The sequence below is a fragment of the Myotis davidii genome, unplaced genomic scaffold (assembly GCF_000327345.1).
Source record: "Myotis davidii unplaced genomic scaffold, ASM32734v1 scaffold330, whole genome shotgun sequence".
In the NCBI taxonomy this organism is placed as follows: Eukaryota; Metazoa; Chordata; class Mammalia; order Chiroptera; family Vespertilionidae; genus Myotis; species Myotis davidii.
Genome location: NW_006283770.1, coordinates 7,510,637 through 7,532,595, shown reverse-complemented (window position 1 = coordinate 7,532,595; position 21,959 = coordinate 7,510,637). Strand labels below are relative to the sequence as shown.

At 35.3% G+C, this 21,959-nt stretch overlaps 1 protein-coding gene across 1 annotated transcript in view; it reads left to right on the top strand.

Annotated features, from left to right (window-relative positions):
* PRMT3 (protein arginine methyltransferase 3) overlaps window positions 1-21,959 on the top strand; it is a 95,710-nt gene that overhangs the window by 11,171 nt on the left and 62,580 nt on the right. Inside the window, exons 6-9 of the mRNA XM_006753970.2 lie at window positions 629-773; window positions 4,390-4,455; window positions 11,002-11,123; window positions 19,819-19,918. Of these exons, the coding sequence (XP_006754033.1) occupies window positions 629-773; window positions 4,390-4,455; window positions 11,002-11,123; window positions 19,819-19,918 (433 nt within the window). The remainder of the gene's footprint in view (window positions 1-628; window positions 774-4,389; window positions 4,456-11,001; window positions 11,124-19,818; window positions 19,919-21,959) is intronic.

Sequence of the window (21,959 nt, the reverse complement as noted above, 5' to 3'; positions counted from 1 at the left end):
ATTTACAGTCAGCCAGGCTTCCTGTGGTTCTGGATGATGTCCGTATTGTTTTTCTGAGGTATTAATCAATTGTTGTGAGCGGCATCAACTTCCCGGTGTTTATCTCTGCCGCCATCTTAGTTTCTCTACAGATTCTTAATATATGATCAGAGAGGGAACTAAATTTTAGAGCTGAAGTGGATGGTGTTGGTTTATGTAAATCTCAATTTGGGTCCACTTTCTGCACATATAACCCTTTGATGAGATAATAGGTTTTAAAGAATATTAATAGTGTTGAAATACAGTATTACATTGATTTAGCTACTGAAATAAGCTTTTGGAATATTAAGAATAATAAAGTTGAATAAAGGTAATGTGCTTATTTTATTCAGTTGAAAGATATAAACAGCTATAATCTGCAGTTGGCAGGGCTTTGTGGTTTGCAGAAGGAATGCTTTTACAACTGGGTTTGAATATGCCATTGCTTGAGATCCAGCAGGGGGAGCTTTCAGTTGCTTACGATAGAATTAGAAAGCTTATCACACTCTACTCACTCCTGCCCCCCCACTTCCTCTTCCTCAACCTCTAGCTTTCCCTTTTTCATGGTCCAATAAACCTGTCTCAAGGGTGTATTTCAAATTGATTACAGACAATTTGCTCAGGATTTTGTGATGAACGCAGATGTCAGAACCTGGTCGCCATCTACTACTGCCATTGCAGACCTTCAGGAGGATGAGGATGGTGTTTATTTCAGCTCATACGGGCATTATGGGATACATGAAGAAATGCTAAAGGTTAGAAAAGAGCACAAATGCACCAAATCCACAATTAAGGAAAATTTTAATAAGACAAATCCTTAATACATATGCTATAGGAAACTGGTTTCTGGTGTGTGTGTGTGTGTGTGTGTGTGTGTGTGTGTGTGTGTGTTTTATAACTGTTTTTCAAATCGCTTTGATGCTTGATAGCTCATCTTGGATTAAAAAGATTGCAGAAGCATCAAAGTCATTTAACTTCTGTTTAAGATCATTATTAATCTTTGTTATGAAATTACTTTTGCTTTAAATAGAACATTGGTAAAAAACAACTGCTTTAGTCTTCTCAAGAACAACTATTAAGTATGAATAAATTATACGTTTGCCTTAAAGTGTACAAAGGAAACGATTAATTTTAGTGTTTTAAATAGCTATACTGACTTCAGTTTGGGCAAATAATTCCTTGATACAAAGTTTATAAGTAATTTTCAGTTGTTATGGCATAACTCTTTTATATTTGAAATCATTGATATATAGAGAAATTTTCTAAATTGGTTAAATCAGATATTTAAGTTTGGCTGGTTTTAATTTTTGTAATAGTAATGTATACATAAAATACAAGTAGATTTCTAGTCATACCTAGAAATAGATTTCTAGTTATATATTTCGTCATGCATTATATTATACGTTGTAAACTAGTAAGATGTAATTTTTCCATTTAGTAAAACTGAAAATATCTAACTAGAGTAAAACAAATGTTGAAATATAAAACTCATTGAAAATTTTAGATGTTTATCTCTCTGAATTTTAGACCTTTTCTTGAAATGAACAAATAATTCCTTTCTGAATGATTCCTCAAAAGATTGTTTTGTTATGGAAGCCTCAAGACTATGTTCCCCTAAAACATATACATTTGAAGTAACCAGGGATTTAATAATGTATATATTTTGTTCATTCAGTTTTTTAGATTCAAAGAGTGACGGCTTCTGATTAATAGTAACTTAATTACTTAAGGGTTTTTTTTAAAGCAGTGCCATGTCATTTTTTTTTTAGTAATGACATGTCATTCATGGTTGTGCTTCTTGTTGTCACTTGGGTAATGGCATAGCATTACAAATAATGGTTATCTTATTAGAACTAATATATTATTTTAAGTCCATAGTGAAATTGTATAAAAGAAACTCACTTCATTTTTTTTGGTGATGGTTGTTAAAATTAATTTTATTGTGTCTAGAATATTTTCCTTAAAGTAGTTAATCTAAGCCCATGTTTGTCCTTTTACATCACCCCATCAATCTGAATGCCATAAACCTTTAATGCCTTTGGCATAGAAATTGTGTTGCATTTTTTAGACAGATAAGGTTAAGACTCCCAGTAGGTAGTACATGTGAGTGTCTTTAACACAGTATTCAGGGAATTCCACTTTGAGCACTTATTTCCAATACTCTGTACTGGTTACTTGTAACTATATATCAGTAACTAAAAGATCTTTTTTTAAAAAAAAATTTTTTTATTGACTTTTAGAGAGAAACAGAGAAACATCGATTAATTGGTCCACACCATTTATGCCTTCATTGGTTGATGTCTCCTTTTCCCCCATTGACTTCTCCCTGGCCACTCCCACTCCCCAGCACATGCCCCCACCCCCTATTGTCTGTGTCCTTTGGTTATACTTTTATGCATGCATACAAGTCCTTTGGTTGATCTCTCACCACTCCTCCCTCAACCCTCCCCTGCCTTCCCTGTGAGGTTTGAGGATCTGTTCAATGCTTATATGTCATTGGTTGATTCTTGTATATGCCCTGACTGGGATCAAACCTGCGACCTTTTTGGTGTATGTGACAATGCTCCAACCAACTGAGCTACCCAGGAGGGTCTAAAATTTTTTTTTAAATAGTCATAGGAATAATTCCATGACTCTTACTAGTCTTAAAACACAATCTTGCTTTGTAGTATTGGAGCTCTAATTTTATTCTTTTTTTGTGTGTTTCTTGGTTTCAGTATGTTGGTGCAAAGATGATTTTTAAATTTCTGTTTAGTACCTTATTTTGCAATTAAGTGTTACTCTTTTAATGGAATGTATTTTTAGAAATGGTTATGAGGGCTAGTCTTATATGCTTGCATTTTCGTATTCAGTGGATTTTTCTTTAAAGCTTCAGTTATTAAATTGAAACTGCTCTGTCTGAGGCACTATGTTAGGTATACTTTGGATTTCATGGCACCAGGGTGAGCATATGAACAGTAACAGATGGATATATAGAAAGAGCCTGGATGAAGGATTATAGTTGAGCAGAGCAGCAGTGCATGAACTTAGGACAGAAGTTGGGATGGTAATGATTAAGTTGGAGCAGTGGTGAAGCAATGTGATTGGTGAGGGCTTTCCAAGTGACTGGCTTCTTGACTGATGTTCCCATTTGTAGGTTTTATTGTGTCAGCAAAAATTACTGCTTCTGAAATAAGAAGAGTATAAAAATGGCACAAATGGATGAAATGCTATGTTTTTTAAGTTTTAAAATTAGTTAATATGTGTAAACGTATTTAAACAGATTTCTTTTTTTTTAGTAATTCTTAAAATATTTCAGGGAAAGATTTAACAAACCTAATTTAAAATGTTTAAAAAGCCATTAGTAATAACCATCAAAAAGTGTGGAATTAATTATGGAATTCCCCCTTTTTAGATCCAGTATTTAAGTAAAACAACTTTTCTTTTAATTTAAAGCTTCCTTTAAATGTTTTGTGTGTTGTTTTAAAATCATAATATTGGCATAAAATTTTTTGGGGGATTGTGTGCCTTACATAAATTTTACATTGTAGTATTTTGTGTAACTATTTTTTGTTTTAATTTACCTAGTGTGAAACCCAAAATTTGAATTTCTAGTTTGAAATTTTTTTTCATTCTCATTTTACTCACTTGGCAGCAGAGCCCTTTGCTGCTTACTTAGCTGTTTGTATGATCTCAAGTGAGGTAATTTAAAAGGAAATCAGCTCTGTTCATGAGCCAACATAAGTGTTAGCATTCAGTACCTGCCTTGTCACAGGTCATGTAAGACTCCAGAGTGCAGAAGTCTCAGCATGTGAGCTGCAGGGCTCAAATGATTTACTTTTAAGAATCATTTCCTACTACAGACATTTGTAGAAGCAAGACAGGATTATAAATCAGATAGGTGCTGACAAATGACTTTCTTAGAACTACCATACTTACTTTAAGCTTCATTTTTCATATGTAACTTTACAGTTACCTATTTTGTTGTTTTTTTCTTTGATATTTTACCATAACTCTAATACAGGGAGTCAGGTTCTAGATTCCGAACCTATTTAAAGGAGCAAAATATCATGTTTATCTTCTATTAACTTTAACTATCAGTTGAAGGTTGAAGTCTTATAATGATAATGCATGTCAAGATGAAAATGTGTACATTTTTAAGAACTTAGATTTTATTTGACTTTCAGTGATATTCTTAAACTTTGTGGATGTTTTGTTGCTATTACTGTTCTTATTGTTTTCTTTTAGGAAAATAAAATTAATCTTGGTTTTCCAGGCAGAAAGTAGCTATGGAAACTAATAATGTGTAATAAAATACCAAATAACTTTCTAAAAATGTTTTTATTTGTTTAGACTATTCTATAAACACAAGTTTTTTTTTTTCCACCATAGGACAAAATACGAACAGAAAGTTACCGAGATTTTATATACCAAAATCCACATATCTTCAAAGACAAAGTGAGTGTTATAGGCTACAGAATTGTACATTTCATGCAGATGTTGGCCAGTAGAAATCCTCTCTTGAGTTACTGTGATAGCCATTGATTTAGTGTAGTCCGGCTTTGTTTCATGTGAGACTTTTATGATGTTGCTCTGTGGTGCAGAATACCGATAACAGAAATGCTGATTGGTACTGTTGTCATTCAGTATACAGACAGTCCTCGGGTTACTTTGGACTCGATGTACATCGTTTCATGGTTTCGTCACCATCTCCCATTTATATATTTAAAAAAAAAGTTTCATCATTTCAATGTATGTACATATGTGCTTTAAGTTTTTTATTATTTATTTACCACAAGTAAAGGTCAGGAATTGTTATCTTTCTTTTAATTTTTTTTTTACTGTTTCACTTCATTACCGCTGTGTATGTGCTCCATGTGAGTGATGTAGGTACTTAAGTTGGTGGGTTCCGACAAATGGCGAAAGTCACGTTAAGTCACACCGTAGGAACAGATCTCCGTAACCCAAGGACCTACTATATTCTTTTTTTTAACTGAAATCATTAATTACAGTGACATAGCTTAGTTAAACTTTGGTTATCCAGATAATATTGCTTAAACCATAGTTTTTATTTACTGTGCTTCTTGTGAATTTCAAATATCTGATAAACCCCATACCAAAGCACACTTTTCATTAATATTCCAGTTTGTTATTTAGTTAAAAATTAATAATCTTACGAAGTTACTGGTATGTAGGGACAAATAATGTAAGGTAGAATTTATATTATGTGCTTTCTTTTAAGACTTCATTTATTTGCTCCTTTGTGTGAGTCACTTTAAATTTTACAATTAATCTTCACACTGCCTCAGGTTATTTCAAAGATGATCTTCCACACTGTGTGTTTATTTGAAATTTGTATAATTTGTTTTTCCTCGTGAATTTTTTAAAATATATTTTTATTGATTTCAGAGAGCAAGAGAAAGGGAGAGAGAGACAGAAACATCAGTGATGAGAGACTATCATTGATCATTGATCAGCTACCTCCTGCATGCCCCCTATTGGGGATCAAACCTGCAACCCAGGCATGTGTCCTGACAGGGAATCGAACTGTGACCTCCTGATTCATAGGTTGATGCTCGACCACAGCCATGTCCGCTGAGGAAGACAGAATTTTTTAATAGTTTTTCTGTTTACATGCAAGTGCTGGAAAATTTTTATTTAATATATGTGTCTAAAAAAACCACTTCGACCCAGCCATTGTGGCTCAGTGATTGAGTGTTGACCTATGAATGGTTCAATTCCCAGTCAGGGCATATGCCTGGGTGGGGTGCCAGCTCCATCCCCAGTAGGGGGCGTGCAGGAGGTAACCAATCAATGATTCTCATTGATGTATCTATCTCTCTATTCCTCTCCCTTCCTCTCTGAAATCAATTAAAAAATATTTTTAAAAATTAAGAAAACACTTTGTTTTTAGTGAAGCAGTTATGTTACCATTAGAAATTTTGCTTTATATTTATAGTTATATTATGCTCAGATTTTAATTTTTTTTTTTCTTAATATGTGAACATAGAAGAGTATATTTCTTTTTTTTTGAGTATATTTCTTTCATTCTTTGCTTAAGATGCTTTTATTTAACTTATTGATGTGCAATTAGTTTTGCTTGGCATTTATGGTTTCTCAAAAATATACTATAATGTAAAATATGACATGCATCAATTTCTAACTTCTTAAAGCACATTCAAGGGATGATTTTATGTAATTAAAAATATTACATCTAGGGCTTTCATATTTTTCAATGATTTGGGATACTTTTCTATTATACTATGGGTACAGATTTAGAAAATATACTACCGTATATTTAATTACCATTTGATAATTTATAGGTTACTTTCAAACATGTTGCCTCATTGTTCTATACAGTATTCCATTTACCTCCATTTCACACGTGAGGAATCTTGACGCCAATGGGGTAATTGACTTTCCTAAAATACGCCATTAAAAATAAACAAACATGAAGCGTTTTAGTCCTAGTCTAGTGCCCTTTTGCTATGCCACTACACTTTAGTACCATTATGTTGAAATAGAATGAGTAATTAGGGTGGCATTCATTAGTTATATTTTAAGTCACACTATTTTTTATATAGGTCATATAGTTTCTGTTCTAAAAATTACTTAAATATAATTCTTTTAAAATGTATGATAAAGGGCTCTCCTAAGTTTTATTACCATTGTTTTTGTTTGCTTTATCTCCATTAGGTAGACAAACTTTATTTTCACAACACTAGCTTCTATATCATATTACACTAGGGGCCCAGTGCATGAATTCGTGCACCTTGAAAGAAACTGGGCGCGAGGCTGCAGTGGGCACAGGAGTGGGTCTTGGCCCATGCTCCATGCTCCCACCCAGCCCCTCCCACCATGGCCCCCGATCCCCTGTCTGCCCCAGCCCCACTTCCACCACCGCCACTCCCACATGCTGACAGCGCAAGCCCCAGTCACACCCGCTGACAGCATGGAGCCATTGGGGCCAGTGCCAGGTGTGGGTGTGAGTGGGGCCAGCGCCATCAGCTGGTGTGAGTGGTGGCTGCTGCTCTGATCGCCCCTCAGGAGCAGGGGGAGATGGAGAAGCCCTGAGGAGCGATCAGAGTCAGCAGCCGCAGCTCACACCCGCTGACAGCATCATGGGCGAGCACCCTGTGGCCTGCAAGAGCAAAGAATTTTCAGTAACCACCAGAGGCTCGCCCCGATGACAGCAACCAGCACCCCGCCTTGGTCTGGTACACCCACTCACCTGTTCCACCATCCCACCACGGCCAATGCCCACCATGTTCTGTGTGTGCCCCCTGGTGGTCAGCACATATCATAGAAACTGGTACGGTTGCTTGCCATTCAGTTTATTTGCATATTAGGGTTTTATAGATAGATAGTGCAAGAAGAGATTTATTTTTCAAAAAAATGTTATACTTAAAAATGTGTTCCTTCTTCCTTTCCTTCCCGTCTCTGTCCATCCCTCCCTTCCTGCCACTTTCCCTTCATTCCTTTCTTAATATTGTTTCAGTTCACAGCTCCTGTGGAGGCCATATGGTTTCTCAGATTTAATTTAACTTTGGGTGGCATTTAATTGTCTTATCACCCATTTGTAATTAATTCCATTTGTGGTCCATTGAAAAAATTCACAGTGAGGTGCCTCCTTTATGCTTTTAATTATTACCTACAGTTAAAATTCACTTTTTTCTTTCTTTTTTTTTTAGAAAAAGTGAATCAAATTCCTCCATGATTTTATGTGTTAGTTTATTCTGTTATCATTTGTACCTCTTTGATTCTATCAAGTTTTAGTTTATTTCCTCACTTATCTAATTCCCAGCTAGATATAATAAGCTAGAGGCCCGGTGCATGGATTCGTGCACCAGTGGGGTCCCTCGGCCTGGCCTGTGCCCTTTCACAATCCAGGACCCCCCCAGGGATATCAGATAGCAGGTTTCAGCCTGATCCCCATAGGCTTGATCCTTGCAGGCCCAATCCCTGAAGGCCTGATCTAGACAGGAGGGAGCCCGATTCTACGTGTTGAGCATCTGCCCCCTGGTGGTCAGTGCATGTCATAGCCACCGTTCGACTGGTCATTTGGTATGTTAGGCTTTTATATAGATAGATAGATAATTAAGATATAATTAAAAATATAATTTAAAATACTGTAGGCTTTAGAAACAGGTTGACCTATGTTTGAATGCTAGCTTTACAAATTACCAGCTGCATGATCCTGGACCTGTTTCTTTCCCTGTCTGAAGTTCACTTTCCTCATTTGCAAAATGAGGATTAAATAAGAATTATATGTATATATGCATATATTATATATGTGTGTGTGTGTGAGATAGTCTTGCAAAAGAATACAAACTCTAATTGGAGTGTATAATACATATCCTTTTGTACTTCGCATTCATCACTCAGCAGTTTTTCTTAGAGGTAATTCTGTTTTTTAAATCCTCACCAGAGGATATATTTTTATTGATTTTTAGAGAGACAGGAAAGGAAAGAGAGAGAGAGAGAGAGAGAGAGAGAGCGCCTCTTTTATAAATTTACTAATCCCATTCATAAGGGCTCTGTCCTCATGACCTAATCACCTTCTAAAGGCTCTAGCTCAGCCGTGGGCAAACTACGGCCTGTGGGCCGGATCCGGCCCATTTGAAATGAATAAAACTAAAAAAAAAAAAGACCGTACCCTTTTATGTAATGATGTTTACTTTGAATTTATATTAGTTCACACAAACACTCCATCCATGCTTTTGTTCCGGCCCTCCGGTCCAGTTTAAGAACCCATTGTGGCCCTCGAGTCAAAAAGTTCGCCCACCCCTGCCCTAGCTTCTCATACCACACCACCTTGGGGTTTAGAATTTCAATATATAAATTTTGGTGGTGGGAGGAATGGCATACACAAACATTCAGACTATAGCAACCATATGTCAAATCAGTAGGGGAAACAGGCTCTTTAATAACATGTTGAGATAATTGGTTAGCCTTCTGAACAGAAGTAATTTTAGAACCATACCTCAGCGTATACCATTATAAGAAAACAAACTATTAATGAAACCATAAATGTACTAGAAGGAAATGTATAAGGATGAAATAGGAGAGAACATGGGAAAGATCATTCTAATTATGATCAAAATTCATAAAAGAAGAGTAATGAGTTTGACTGTTAGTAAAGAATTTCTTCATAGCAAAAAATCACTGTAAGCAGAATCAAAAACAAATATATGCTGAGCAAAACCATTGCAAGTCATGTTGTAGAAGTATAATCTCCTTGATTTACAAAGAACTCTTATTTGATAAGACTTGGTAGGAAATATTTGATTAGAAAATTGATAAGAAAAGGACTAGTAACTCAGTGGAACAATGGAGAAAGGATATAAGTAGATAGTTCACGTAATAAAGAACTACAGATGGCACTACAATATATAGAATGATGCTAAACTCCTCAGTAATGGAAATTATGATCTCATTATTTTGCATTTGCCAGATTGGCAGAATACAAAAGTTTATCTGTTCCATGGGCTAGTCTCACCTATGAGGAAATGGGCACTTAGACATTGCTGGTTGGAGTCTTCATGAGTAGAATTACCCTGTGATGGGGCAATTTGGTTATGGTAAGCAGGGTTATAAATATGTATACACTCTCTGACAGTATTTTCACTTCTAGAAATATATTCTATAGATTTACTCATGTGTGAATGGGGTTAGATATGAGGTTACTTACAGCATTGTCATAGTAAAATTTCAAAAGCTATTCAAATGCCCCATTAATAGAGAACTGGATTAGTAGGTTATATTACCGCCATAATATGGAATCCAGTTACATAAGAGATGTTCTGTAAAGTAATATGCAAAGATCGTTATATTGTTAAATTTAAAAAGCAGTATGTAGCACAATGGGCATAATATGCTTCCATTTGTAAAAAGGGGAAACAAAGACACTGCATTGTATATGCATAAAAATTCTCTATTACTTTTACAAATGATAATGAGTATCATTTTTAAAACTTAAATTCTCAAGTTACTGAATTCTAGATGTTAACTTGTTTTTATAGTAACTGTATTATTAAAATGAGTTCAATATTTAAGTTTGAAAATGGAGAGGATGTGTGATATTTTATATCCGTGACTAGAGGCCTGGTGCACGAATTCGTGTACTAGTGGTTTCCTCAGCCTGGCCTGTGGGATCGGGCCAAAACCGGCTCTCCAACATCCCCCAAGGAGTCCCGGATTGCAAGAGTGCATGATCAGTGCCAGGGAGAGATGTGGGAAGTTGGTTAGCCAGGGAGGGACCATGGAAGGGTTCCAGGGCATGTCCAGTCCGTCCTGCTCAGTCCTGATCAGCTGGACCCCAGCAGCAAGCTAACCTATTGGTCGGAGCATCTGCCCCCCTGCTGGTTAATGCACGTTATAGTGACTGGTCGACTGCCCCCTGGTGGTCAGTTCACATCATAGCAACTGGTCGACCGGTCGACTGTCTGCCCCCTGGTTGTCAGTGCACGTCATAGCAAGCGGTTGAGTGGCTTTAGCATGTCATTAGCATATTATGCTTTGATTCGTTGAATGGCCAACTGGTTGACCAGACTCAGCATATTAGGCTTTTCTTATATAGGATTTTTGTGACCATTTTTAATTCTGTTGAATCAGGCTATCATGCTTAAGTTAATTCCTGCCATTCAAACTTGAGATAGTTTATTTCTGTTAAATTACTAAACCCAAATAAGTGCATGCATATAATAAGGAAATTAAAAGCAAGATACTTTTCTATTCAGAAGTCTGTGGAAGTTACTTATTTCACATAAAACACCTCTTAAATTTACATTGTTGTGTCTGGTTGCAACAGACTATGGCCAGATACACTGTTACGAATGTAAAACAACCCATTTTAATTATATCCTTAGAAATTACCATATTTGATAACGTTTTAAAATTTAATGATCAATTCCTAATCAGAAATAGCATACTATATAAATAGAATTTAAAATATTAGATCTTTTCAATAACGTCTGTTTGTTTTTTTAATTTTTATTACAATAGGTAGTTTTGGATGTTGGTTGTGGAACTGGAATTCTCTCTATGTTTGCTGCTAAAGCCGGGGCAAAGAAGGTTCTTGGAGTTGATCAATCTGAAATCCTTTACCAGGCAATGGATATCATAAGGTAGATGCATTTTAAAGCTTGGCTTAAGATTATTTTTAAGTTCGATGATTAACAGGTTTTCTTGTCTTTAGTAGCTGTCTAATGCAGACTCAAGACATTTATCTTTTAGTAAAAATTTATTCCAGAATAATAAGATTTTAAGTTGAGCTAGACATGTGTGATCTATGAATAATCTTTTCACTGTTCTCATTGATGAAAATTATTATTTCATTTTTTTAATATATTTTATTGATTTTTTTTACAGAGAGGAAGGGAGAGGGATAGAGTTAGAATCATTGATGAGAGAGAAACATCGATCAGCTGCCTCCTGCACACCCCCTATTGGAGATGTGCCCACAACCAATGTATATGCACTTGACTGGAATCGAACTTGGAACCCTTTAGTCCACAGGCCGACGCTCTATCCACTGAGCCAAACTAGTCAGGGCAATGAAAATTATTTTTATATAACTTTCTATCTTTCCAGTTATGGCTATATGTATGCTAATCTATAATAATAAAAGCATAATATGCTAATTAGATCGGACGTCCTTCCAGATGTCCTTCTGGATGAAGCCAACGGCTGGAGGGAAGCCTGGATCCCGGGTGCCTGCTGGCAACCGGAGGGAAACCTGGGTTCTGGGTGCCAGAGGGAAGTCAGTGCCGGCAGCCTGGCGAAGGAAGGCCTACTCTTGCATGATTTTTATACATCAGACCTCTAGTTATAACATAAAATTAGAAGTAATTTGCATACATGATAATATTGTTAGAGGACTCTACAGAACTAAATATTCATATCAGTAATATTTCCTTTAATAAACAGCAATTAGATTAAACCCTAAGGGTATCCTTTTCTTTTTGATGGTATTAGATTCCTTCACATTAAAATATGTAAATTCCAAAATGGCTACAAACACAGTAGAGTGGATTTAATTTTTCCTCTAAAACTTAATTTTGTTCTCTAAAAATATTTCCTCTCTTTGAGGAGGTTAGTTAGGTGAATGATTTTACGATTGGCTTATGTCCTAATAAAAAGACCCATATTTGAACTACAGCATATAGAACTAGATTTCTTTAGCTATGTACTTAACAAAAGCACCTTACATTTGGAACTTACAAGTAATTTTCAGTATAAATAAGTAATAAGAGGCCCCTTAGCTATTCTTTTTTTAACCCAACTTTATTGAGAATTGACACACAGCACTGTGTAGGTTTGAGATATACAGTGTGTTGCTTTGATACATTTATGTATTGCAAAAATGAGTATACCATAGCATTATCTAATTACCCCCATTGTGTCACATACCTACCATTTCTTTTTTGTGGTGATAACAGTTAAGATCTACTCTCTTAGGAAGCTTAAGTACTTAATGCTGTAATCACCATGCTGCACTGTACCTTAGACCCCTAACAGCGATTCTTAAATGATCTTCACTGATACTTATGTTCTATTTTTAAAATTGAATAACATTTATCTTTTCTGGGTAGTATAACATTTAAATAGGATTATGTAAAATGTTTAAATTTTTGGATTTTATGTCATGATATAAAAGTATAGATTTGTGGTTAAGAACACATGGATTGAGTCAGGCTTGGATTCAAGTTCTTGCTCTACCATTTGAACTTTGATTACATTATATGTAACCTTTTTGAAATATTGTTTCACTGTCAAAATGAAAATAATAATGACTACCTCATCTGTTTAGGAGTAAGGTAAATAAGTTATGAATGAAGTATACATACAAATTTTTGGCATACTCCCTGGCACATAGTAGGTATTCAAAAGTTAGCTACTATTACTGTTAACAAGTACCAAATTAATGTTAATGAAAAAAATTATATTGATCTTGCTTAGATTATTCATTGATATAGGTTTGTGGTTATGATTTTCATTTTGGAGAATACGCATATACATGTGTGGTTATTTATATATATACATGTGAGTGTATGTGTGTGTGTGTGTGTGTGTGTGTGTATGTGCAGTTCATAATTTAGTAAAAAAATTTTTCTAGTTCTTATACTACCATTTAGTATAACATCATCATTTTGGGGAGGACCATAAAGAGCATCCTCACTTGCTTGTGCATTGCTATCCAAACAATATGAGTACCATGTCCCAAAGAAGAGATTGTTTTAGAGGATTATCAAAAATGTATTGTTGATAATAAGATTATGGTAAGAATTCCTATTATAGGTTCTCATTTTATGAAAGACCGTGTCTGTGTGTTAATTTGTATTTTTTATTTCTATAAGGCAAAACCAGATGTGCTCTCATTTTAATTTCTTTATGGAAGAAAAGAAAAAGAATAGTGATAACACTCATTTTATTTTGTATTGTTTTGTTCCACTTTGTTTCACTGTCTTTATTTGTAATGGAGCCAGTGTTAGATCCCAGACAGCCTGCTCCCACAGTCCATCTTCATAGTCAATTTGTTGCTTTCAATAGTTTGATTTTACTTAGAACTCATAGACTTTGAAAATCACACCTTTTTGTTTGGATAAGTCAACATTGTACCGTTTCTTCAGCAGTGTTCTCCTTTGTTTCTTATGTTGTGGAAAGATAGCTATTTCCATTGTGTTCATAAGCATCTCTTTGTCTTCCATTCAAAAACTTGAAATTTACACTAATTAACGTTTGGTATTCTGTTTGTGAATGCATCTGTAAAAGAATATGCAGGAAACAGTTTATTACTAATATCACCAGGATATACTGGCCCATTATTCTACCATTTTAGGAGGCAGCATAGTATACTTCTCTCAGCATCTGGAATCACATGACTTAATTTCTAATTTTGGCTTTTTCACTTACTAGCTTTATAATAATGGACAAATTACTTCTTCAAATCCTGGCTCCTTCATTTATAAAGTTCATGTAAAGTTCATGGTAGTATCTCTCATAAGATTCTTATACAGATTAAATCCATTCTCTTATACTATAAAATTTTAAACTTTAGCCAGTTTTATTCTGTACTCACTCTCCTCCCTTGAAATCTGCTCTCAAAGTCTCTTATAGTTGTCTATTATTGCATACTACAGACCCGGTGCATTGTGCGGGGGGGGCTGGGGGGGAGGGGGCGGGGATCCTTCAGCAAGGCCTACACCCTCTCTCAATCTGAGACCCCTTGCAGGGATCGGGCCTAAACCGGCAGTCAGACAACCCTCTTGCAATCCAGTACTGCTGGCTCTTAACCTCTGGCCTGCCTGCCTACATGGTCACCCCTAACCACTCAGACTGCCTGCCTCATCGCTCCTAACCACTTGCCTGCCTGCCTCATCTCCCCTAACCCCTCTGCATGCCTGCCTCATCGCCCCTAACCCCTTGCCTGCCTGCCTGATCGTCCCTAACTGCTCGCCTGCCTGCCTGATTGCCCCTAACCTCTCTGCCTGCCTGCCTGATGACCCCTAACTGCCTCTGCCTTGGCCCCCGCTGCCGCGGCTTTGTCCAGAAGGTCGTTCAGAATGATGTCTGGAAGGTCTTTTGGCTGTCCAGTCTAATTAGCATATTATGCTTTTATTATTATAGGTTGTAGCTTCCTAGAACTGCCATCATTCAGTGAAAACAGCTCTTTCAGTTAGCAGACTGTGAGTTGTCTTTAGCTCTTCTGAAGCTTCTTTCTCTGTCAGAAATCTGTACAGAGCAGAATTTCAATAAAACTCCATATGGTTACATCTTTAAAAACACTTGACATGCTAAAAGGTGGATACTTTTTAAATGCATTTTTCATTATTCTTTTAAAAGTATTCCATTTACAATCCTTGAATTGTGTTCAAAATCATTTTTATCACTTATCATTTTCTCTGTTTAGAAAAGAGATCAACATCTCTAAAGAAATGAGTTTAGAATGAAGTTTTGTTTTTTTAATAAACTGATATATATATATAAAACATATATATACACACACACACACATATATATGTATGTATATATCTTAGGGCTTATATGTATAGTATATATTAAATATAAATAAAAAGAAGGTAAGACTTATAGTTCTGAGGTGGCCGACATGTATAAAAAAGAATATAGATGTTCAAAGGTGTTATATTAGCAGGACCAAATAGAACTCAATGTGATACACAAAAGGAATGAGAAATTGTTTTTTATTCTTGCTGTCATAGTTGGAACTCTGCAGTGAATGATCATTTCAGAAACATAAACTTACCTAAGGATAGCAAAGCCATTCAGTCGCCAGATAATTGTACATTTTCACGCTCAGGAAGCAGATGTAGCTTCTGGTAATATTTTTATTATTATTTTGGTTGTTTTTCATCAGCTCTGTCATGGACTTGCTCATTCAGACTTTTGAATGTTATTGCAGAGGAGTTTTCGTAAGAAGGTTGATCTATCATGTAGCTGCAATGCAGTATTTTCAATCTCAGTATGACATTAAAGATGAAATATTTTATATTGCCTGTGTCTAGGATACTGTTAGAAATGAAACATTAAGAAAAGCCAAGAGAATATTTTGATCTGTTATGCTTATGTGTCCTTCTTTAGTTTCTAGGATAGGAGCTTTATCTTCTTAATCTTTTTATCCCTAACACCTAGCAAATTGATACATGCTAGATGGTGAGTAAAGGCTTTTTAGAAGAATAAAGTAACAACATAATGATTTAAAAAGTTGTGATATTATATATATATGTGTGTGTGTGTGTGTGTGTATACATATATATATATGTATATATATATGTATATGATGGGGAACAAGAGACCAAAATATATCAGGGTAAAATTCTTAAAGTAAGGGATGTTCCTTTATATTTTGTTTCTAAATTTATTTTTTAAAATATTTTTTAATATATTTTTATTAATTTCAGGGAGGAAGGAAGAGGGAGAGAGAGATAGAAATATCAATGAGAGAGAATCATTGATTGGCTGCCTCTTGCACACTCCCCAGTGGGGATTGAGCATGCAACCTGGGCATGTGCCCTTGACCTGAATCGAACCTGGGACCCTTGAGTCCGCAGGTCGACGCTCTATCCACTGAGCCAAACCAGCTAGGGCTTTGTTTCTAAATTTAATAGAAATTACAGAAAAGTGAGTTTAAACTGAACAGAATTTTGAACCACTGATGAGGCTAAAATGACAAAACTATTTTGCTGCTCAGAAGACACAGATTTCTAATGAAGGTTGCCAAGGCAGCTTACAGGGAAGCTAAAATCATTTCTTCTCCCACCCTACCAACTCCTTAATGTCCTGTCCACTCAGTGGTCCAGTGTTGGGGGGTCCCATGACTACCTAACTAGTTCAGTGGCTCCCTAGAAGAACTCAGTGACTCAATATAAAGTTGTATTCACAGCTAAGATTTATTACAGCAAAGGATATAGTCCAGGGGCAGCAAGAAAAGGGGAGCCATCACGAAAGAGGTCATGTACAGGCTCCCAAGTAATCCCTCTTTCTCTGTAAGAGTACAGATGTACTTTTCCCTGTACCTGTGAATTTCAGAGGTACTTGTAAGATGTCTCTTCCCAAGGAAGTTGGCTTGAGTTTTAGAGTTCATAGTTTTCAAAAGGCTGGTCACATAGGCAGCACATACTTGCTTTGTGACCTGTCGTAGTGTAAATCCATATCAGATACCAGGTGCACATCAGGAATAGTCATGTTTACTTTAAATATGCTGTCATCCTAGTTTATCTTGTTTCATGGCTTCAGGTATATGGAATAGATAGCACCATTACCCAATACCTGTGTGAATGCCTTAATTCACATTCTTACATTTCCCACCTGAATTAATGGATCTGCATGTAACTGACTCAGTATTTGTTCTTTGTCTTTGCCTTCCACAGCTCTCTGTCATTCATTCTCTCTAGTGCAGCCAATTTTACTTCCCTACCCAATTTTCCTCCCTTTTAAATTAAAGAAAGGGGAGGTGTTTTTATGTTAAGAAGACATAAGAGAGGAAAGAGAAGAACTGACAGTTACCTATGATCTTGTTATGAGATAGGAAAGTGTTGATTTTTCTAACAAATTTACACTCAAAAATTAGTAATTTCTTTGCCTGTTGGATTAGTTAAGAGATTTACTTAAGGTACCTTTTTTTATTGCAATGTCATATTTCTATAGACTAAAGCTATGGTAGTATTTGAGCAGGTGTTTCCAGAGATAGAATTCATTTAGAATGTTTTTATGCTAAAGTACGGTTTAGCGAGGAGCTGCTTGAGAACAGTAAGTAAAATCTATAGTTTTTTTCATGAATGAGATATTAGATGGTGATAAAGGTAAATAGTCTCGTGAAAGAGGTTATCTATGTAAATAATATCTGTATTAAGCTATTTTAATACAGAATTACTGGGAATTATGGCCTTTGTCATTTATTTTCTGTGTATTCCCTGAAATCTTAATCTTTCCCGCTATATTTATATTTGAACAAGTAATTACTGATGCAAATAGGATTATGACTTGTAGGAGACAATGAACAGCCTGAGCAGATGGCCTCTTACAGAGCACATCTTGTTTCTGCATAAGCATTCTGAAGATATTTTTAGGCAATGGGAAAAGTTTTCTCTTTTAAGAAGCTTGCTTTTGTTTTCTTTGAAATGTTTATAACTGTTAAAGCCTTAATAAATGTTTCAGTCAATAGTAAGCAATTGTAGCAATTTTGTCAGAAAGAATTATATGAAATATTCCCTTGAAAAAACTTAAATATGATATAGACATCCTTTTTTTAACTTTTGTGTGAAATATAACACACATTAAGTGTATGAAACATAAAAATATGTTATAATATGCATAACTAACAAGAACTATAATGAATCTATTTTATTTTAGAATCCCACCCACCTCCATTTCACTATACATAAATCTGACAAGGTTTTTATCCAGAACATGTAAAGAACTCTTTAAAACTCAATAATAATGTTACATCTGAACCGAGTTTTAAAATGGGCAAAAAATTTGCACAAAAGACAGTACAGGAAAATGACCATTTAGCATATTAAAAATATGTTTGGTCGTTAGGAAAATGCAATGGTGAAATCTCACCATGCAGTTACATTTAAAATATTAATAATGCTAAATGTTGACAAGGATTTGAATAACCATGAATGCACATATATTGTTGGTGGGAATGTAAAATTGTACATGCACTTTTTAAAACAAATTGGAAGTTTCTCTAAAATATTAGTTATACACTGCCATTCGATAGGGCAATTCTACTTGCACACAAATATTTATAGCAGCTTTATTCTTTATAGCTCAAAGCTGGAGACAGTCCAGAATTTCATTCACAGTGGTGTGGATAAATAAAATTGTATTTTATCATGCAGAGACATACTACTCACCAATAACAAAGAATGAACAACTAATATACACAAAAATATGTATGAATCTAAAAGGTATGCCTGTTGAAAGAAACCAGACACAAAAGGATACATTCAGTATGATTCCATTGATATGAAACTCCTCAAAATACAAAACTAAGATATAGTGGAAGGGAAGAAAATCTGTAGTTGCCTGTAGATAGGAAGATTTTCTGGGAAGGAGCACCTATGAATCTTTTTGAGGAGATAGAAATGTTCTATATATTGATGATGATGGAGGCCACCCAAGTATCTCAGTTTTAAAATTCAACAATATTTACCCTTACAATGAATGTATTTTATTTTATGTTAAAAATACCTCGATGAAGTTGAGGTAGGAAATTCCTTTTTGTTAGCAGGGAAAAAAAATCCTTTATAATTGACATATACGTCCTTTGATGATTAAGAATTTATTTAACTAGTTATAAACTTAGTAGCTTGCTTTTAGCATTTTGATATGATCTCTTTAACTTCATTACTAATTTATATTACAAAAGAGAGGGTGAAAAGTCTGTGCGAATATTTTGATCAAACCTGGAAAAATACCAAATGAATGTCATTGGACAAAATTAATTTATGATTGGAGCACAGTTTCAAGTTTTATACAGCATACATCACATTGTTATTATGATGATATCATTACCATTATGTAGTGCTTGAAGATATATATAGCTTTCATAAATATTTGATCCTCATAGTAAGTCGTGACATGGATAGGCAGGTATCATTATTCTCTTTTACACATGAGCACGTAGGCTCTGTGAGGTTATTTTAATTCGCTGAAGATAACTTAGCTGACAAGTGCTAGAGAATCTGGGATTCAAAGTAAGAGCTTCTGGCTTCTAATTCTCTCTTCAATATGACACACGTCCCTTTAAAACATACTTTTGTTGGGTAGTCTGTCTGTCTCAACCCCTCCCTTAAACAAAAGACCTAGTAACTTTATTGACATGTATTCTTGATAAAATTAGAATTTCTTTTCAGGATGAAGTTTTTTTTAAGTCCTCACTCAAGGATATGTTTTTATTGATTTTTAGAAAGAGAAGAAGGGAGAGGAGAGAGAGAAAGAGATATCAAGGCATCAATCGGTTGTCTCTCATACAACCAGAAAGCTAGGTATGTGCCTTGACCATGTGCCCTGACCTCTTGGTGTAGGGGACAATGGTCCAACCAACTGAGGCACCCGGCCAGGGCTCAGGATGAAGTTTTAAATATTGGTTCACTGTATTGCATTATTAACTGACAACAATCCTGGGCATTCATGAAGTGACCAAAAAGTAATTATATGCACAGGAAATAAACTTTGAATATACTTTCAGTTCCTCAAAATAATTTGAAAAGTTGTCAGGAAATTATGTAATTTAACTAGTTTTCAGAATCTGTTTAACATACTAATTTAATTCATTATGGTAATTTTCAGACTAAATAAACTTGAAGATACTATCATACTAATTAAAGGAAAGATTGAAGAAGTTCATCTTCCTGTAGAAAAAGTGGATGTTATTATATCTGAGTGGATGGTAAGTATCGGTAGAAAAGTGCTTTTATTGGTTTAAAAAAACCCAGTAAGATAGCAGTTTTCTGCATTTAATTTTATTTGATAAATGGCAGAATGGTGGCATTATTTTAAAAGCAGCTGTAATTTTTCTGTGGTACTTGATTCTGAAATACCCCTTATTTACTGGTCATTCATAATCTTTTCTGAAAAAGCATAAATCAACTTTTTTTTCTTTTTAAAGTCATAATAAAGAATTACTGTATTATTTTTCTACTTTCTAAGTTTTAGAAACCTAAATATGTTTGTGTAAAAGATTCCAAAGACTAGTAAGGACTTATTATAATTTACTTTTGAAATAAGTCAAAGCAGAATATTTATTTTTAAATGTGTAAAGTAAAACTAATGTTATTTGACAACTGATTTGACTTATTGATATGCCAATTCGACAAAGATAAGGTATATAGTATTTCTACATAGATAAAATTTTAATCACTTAGACAGTTTTAAGCTTTTGTAAAGCCCTCGCCAGTTTGGCTCAGTGGATAGAGCATTGGCCTGCAGACTGAAGGGTCCCAGGTTCAGTTTCGGCCAAGGGCACATGCCTGGGTTGTGGGCTCAGTCCCCAGTGGGAGGATGTGCAGGAGGCAGCCGATCAATGATTCTCTCTCATCATTGATGTTTCTCTCTCTCCCTCTCCCCTCCTCTCTGAAATCAATAAAAGAAATATATTTAGAAAAAACAAAACAGCCCTAGCCGGTTTGGCTCATTGGATAAGAGCGTTGGCCTGCAGAGTGAAGGGTCCCAGGTTCAGTTCTGGACAGGGGCACATTCCTAGGTTGCAGGCTTGATCCCCAGTAGTGGGGTGCAGGAGGCAGCCAATCAATGATTCTCTCTCATCATTGATGTTTCTATCCCTCTCCCTTCCTCTCTAATATCAATAAAAATATATTTTTAAAAAAAGACGCACACAAAAAACAACTGTATTTGATACATATATTTTCATTAAATGAATTTATCAAAAAAATTAAAAATAATCTGTTTTATTTTATAATTACGGATAAGGGACCTGCGGACTCAGTCTCCTCTCTCCTGCCCATCCTCTCCCCGCACCCCACCCCCCCGCCAAAAAAAAAAAATCACACCACCACCACCACCATCTCCTGCCAGCACTACCACCAAGAAGCCATTCCTCATTACTGCTGAAAATTTTGAATAAACATAATTTTAGCCAAATAGCTGGAGTTTCGGGGAGATTTTGAAATGTTCAGATTTAATGTAGTGTTAAGTTCCAATCTGGAGCCAGTGACAGTCATCATTGCTACTCTTTTGAACATGAAACAGTGTGTTGATTTTTTAATGCCTCTTAACCTCCTTTATAGTTTCTAATGTTTTGACTTTCTGGGCTGCCCTCTGGATAATTTTTTTTCATTTCAGTCCACCAATTTACTAAATCTTTCTGAAGTTATTTCTTTTTTTCTTTTAAAAAAATATTTTATTGATTTCAGAGAGGAAGGGAGGGTGAGAGAGAGAGAGAGAGAAACATCAATGATGAGAGAGAATCATTGATTGGCTGCCTCCTGCATGCCCCCAGTGGGGATTGAGCCCTCAACCTGGGCATGTGCCCTTGTCTGGAATCAAACCTGGGACCCTTCAGTCCGCAGGCTGACACTCTATCCACTGACCCCAACCAGCTTGGGCTCTAAAGTTATTTCTAATAATTAGTTAAACTCATCCATTGAGTTTTTTATTTCAATTTTGTTTTAGGAATTTTTTTTGGTTCTTTTAAAACTTTGCTCGCTTATTATTATTATCTTCAAGCTTCTTTTCATTTAATGAATCATAACATACTTATTGTACAGTTTGTGTTTTTGATTGCAGTATTGGACATAGGACTGCTTTTGCTATTGTTTCTGTTGCCCCTCACTCATGGTGATTTGTTCTTGTGTATTTTGAGTGTTTAGTACTCTTTAATGTTATGCTATATATTTTCCAAGGAAATTATCTGTGGAAAATTTTTTGATGCCTTGGGTTTTACCTTAAATGATTCGCCCCCCTAACCCCCC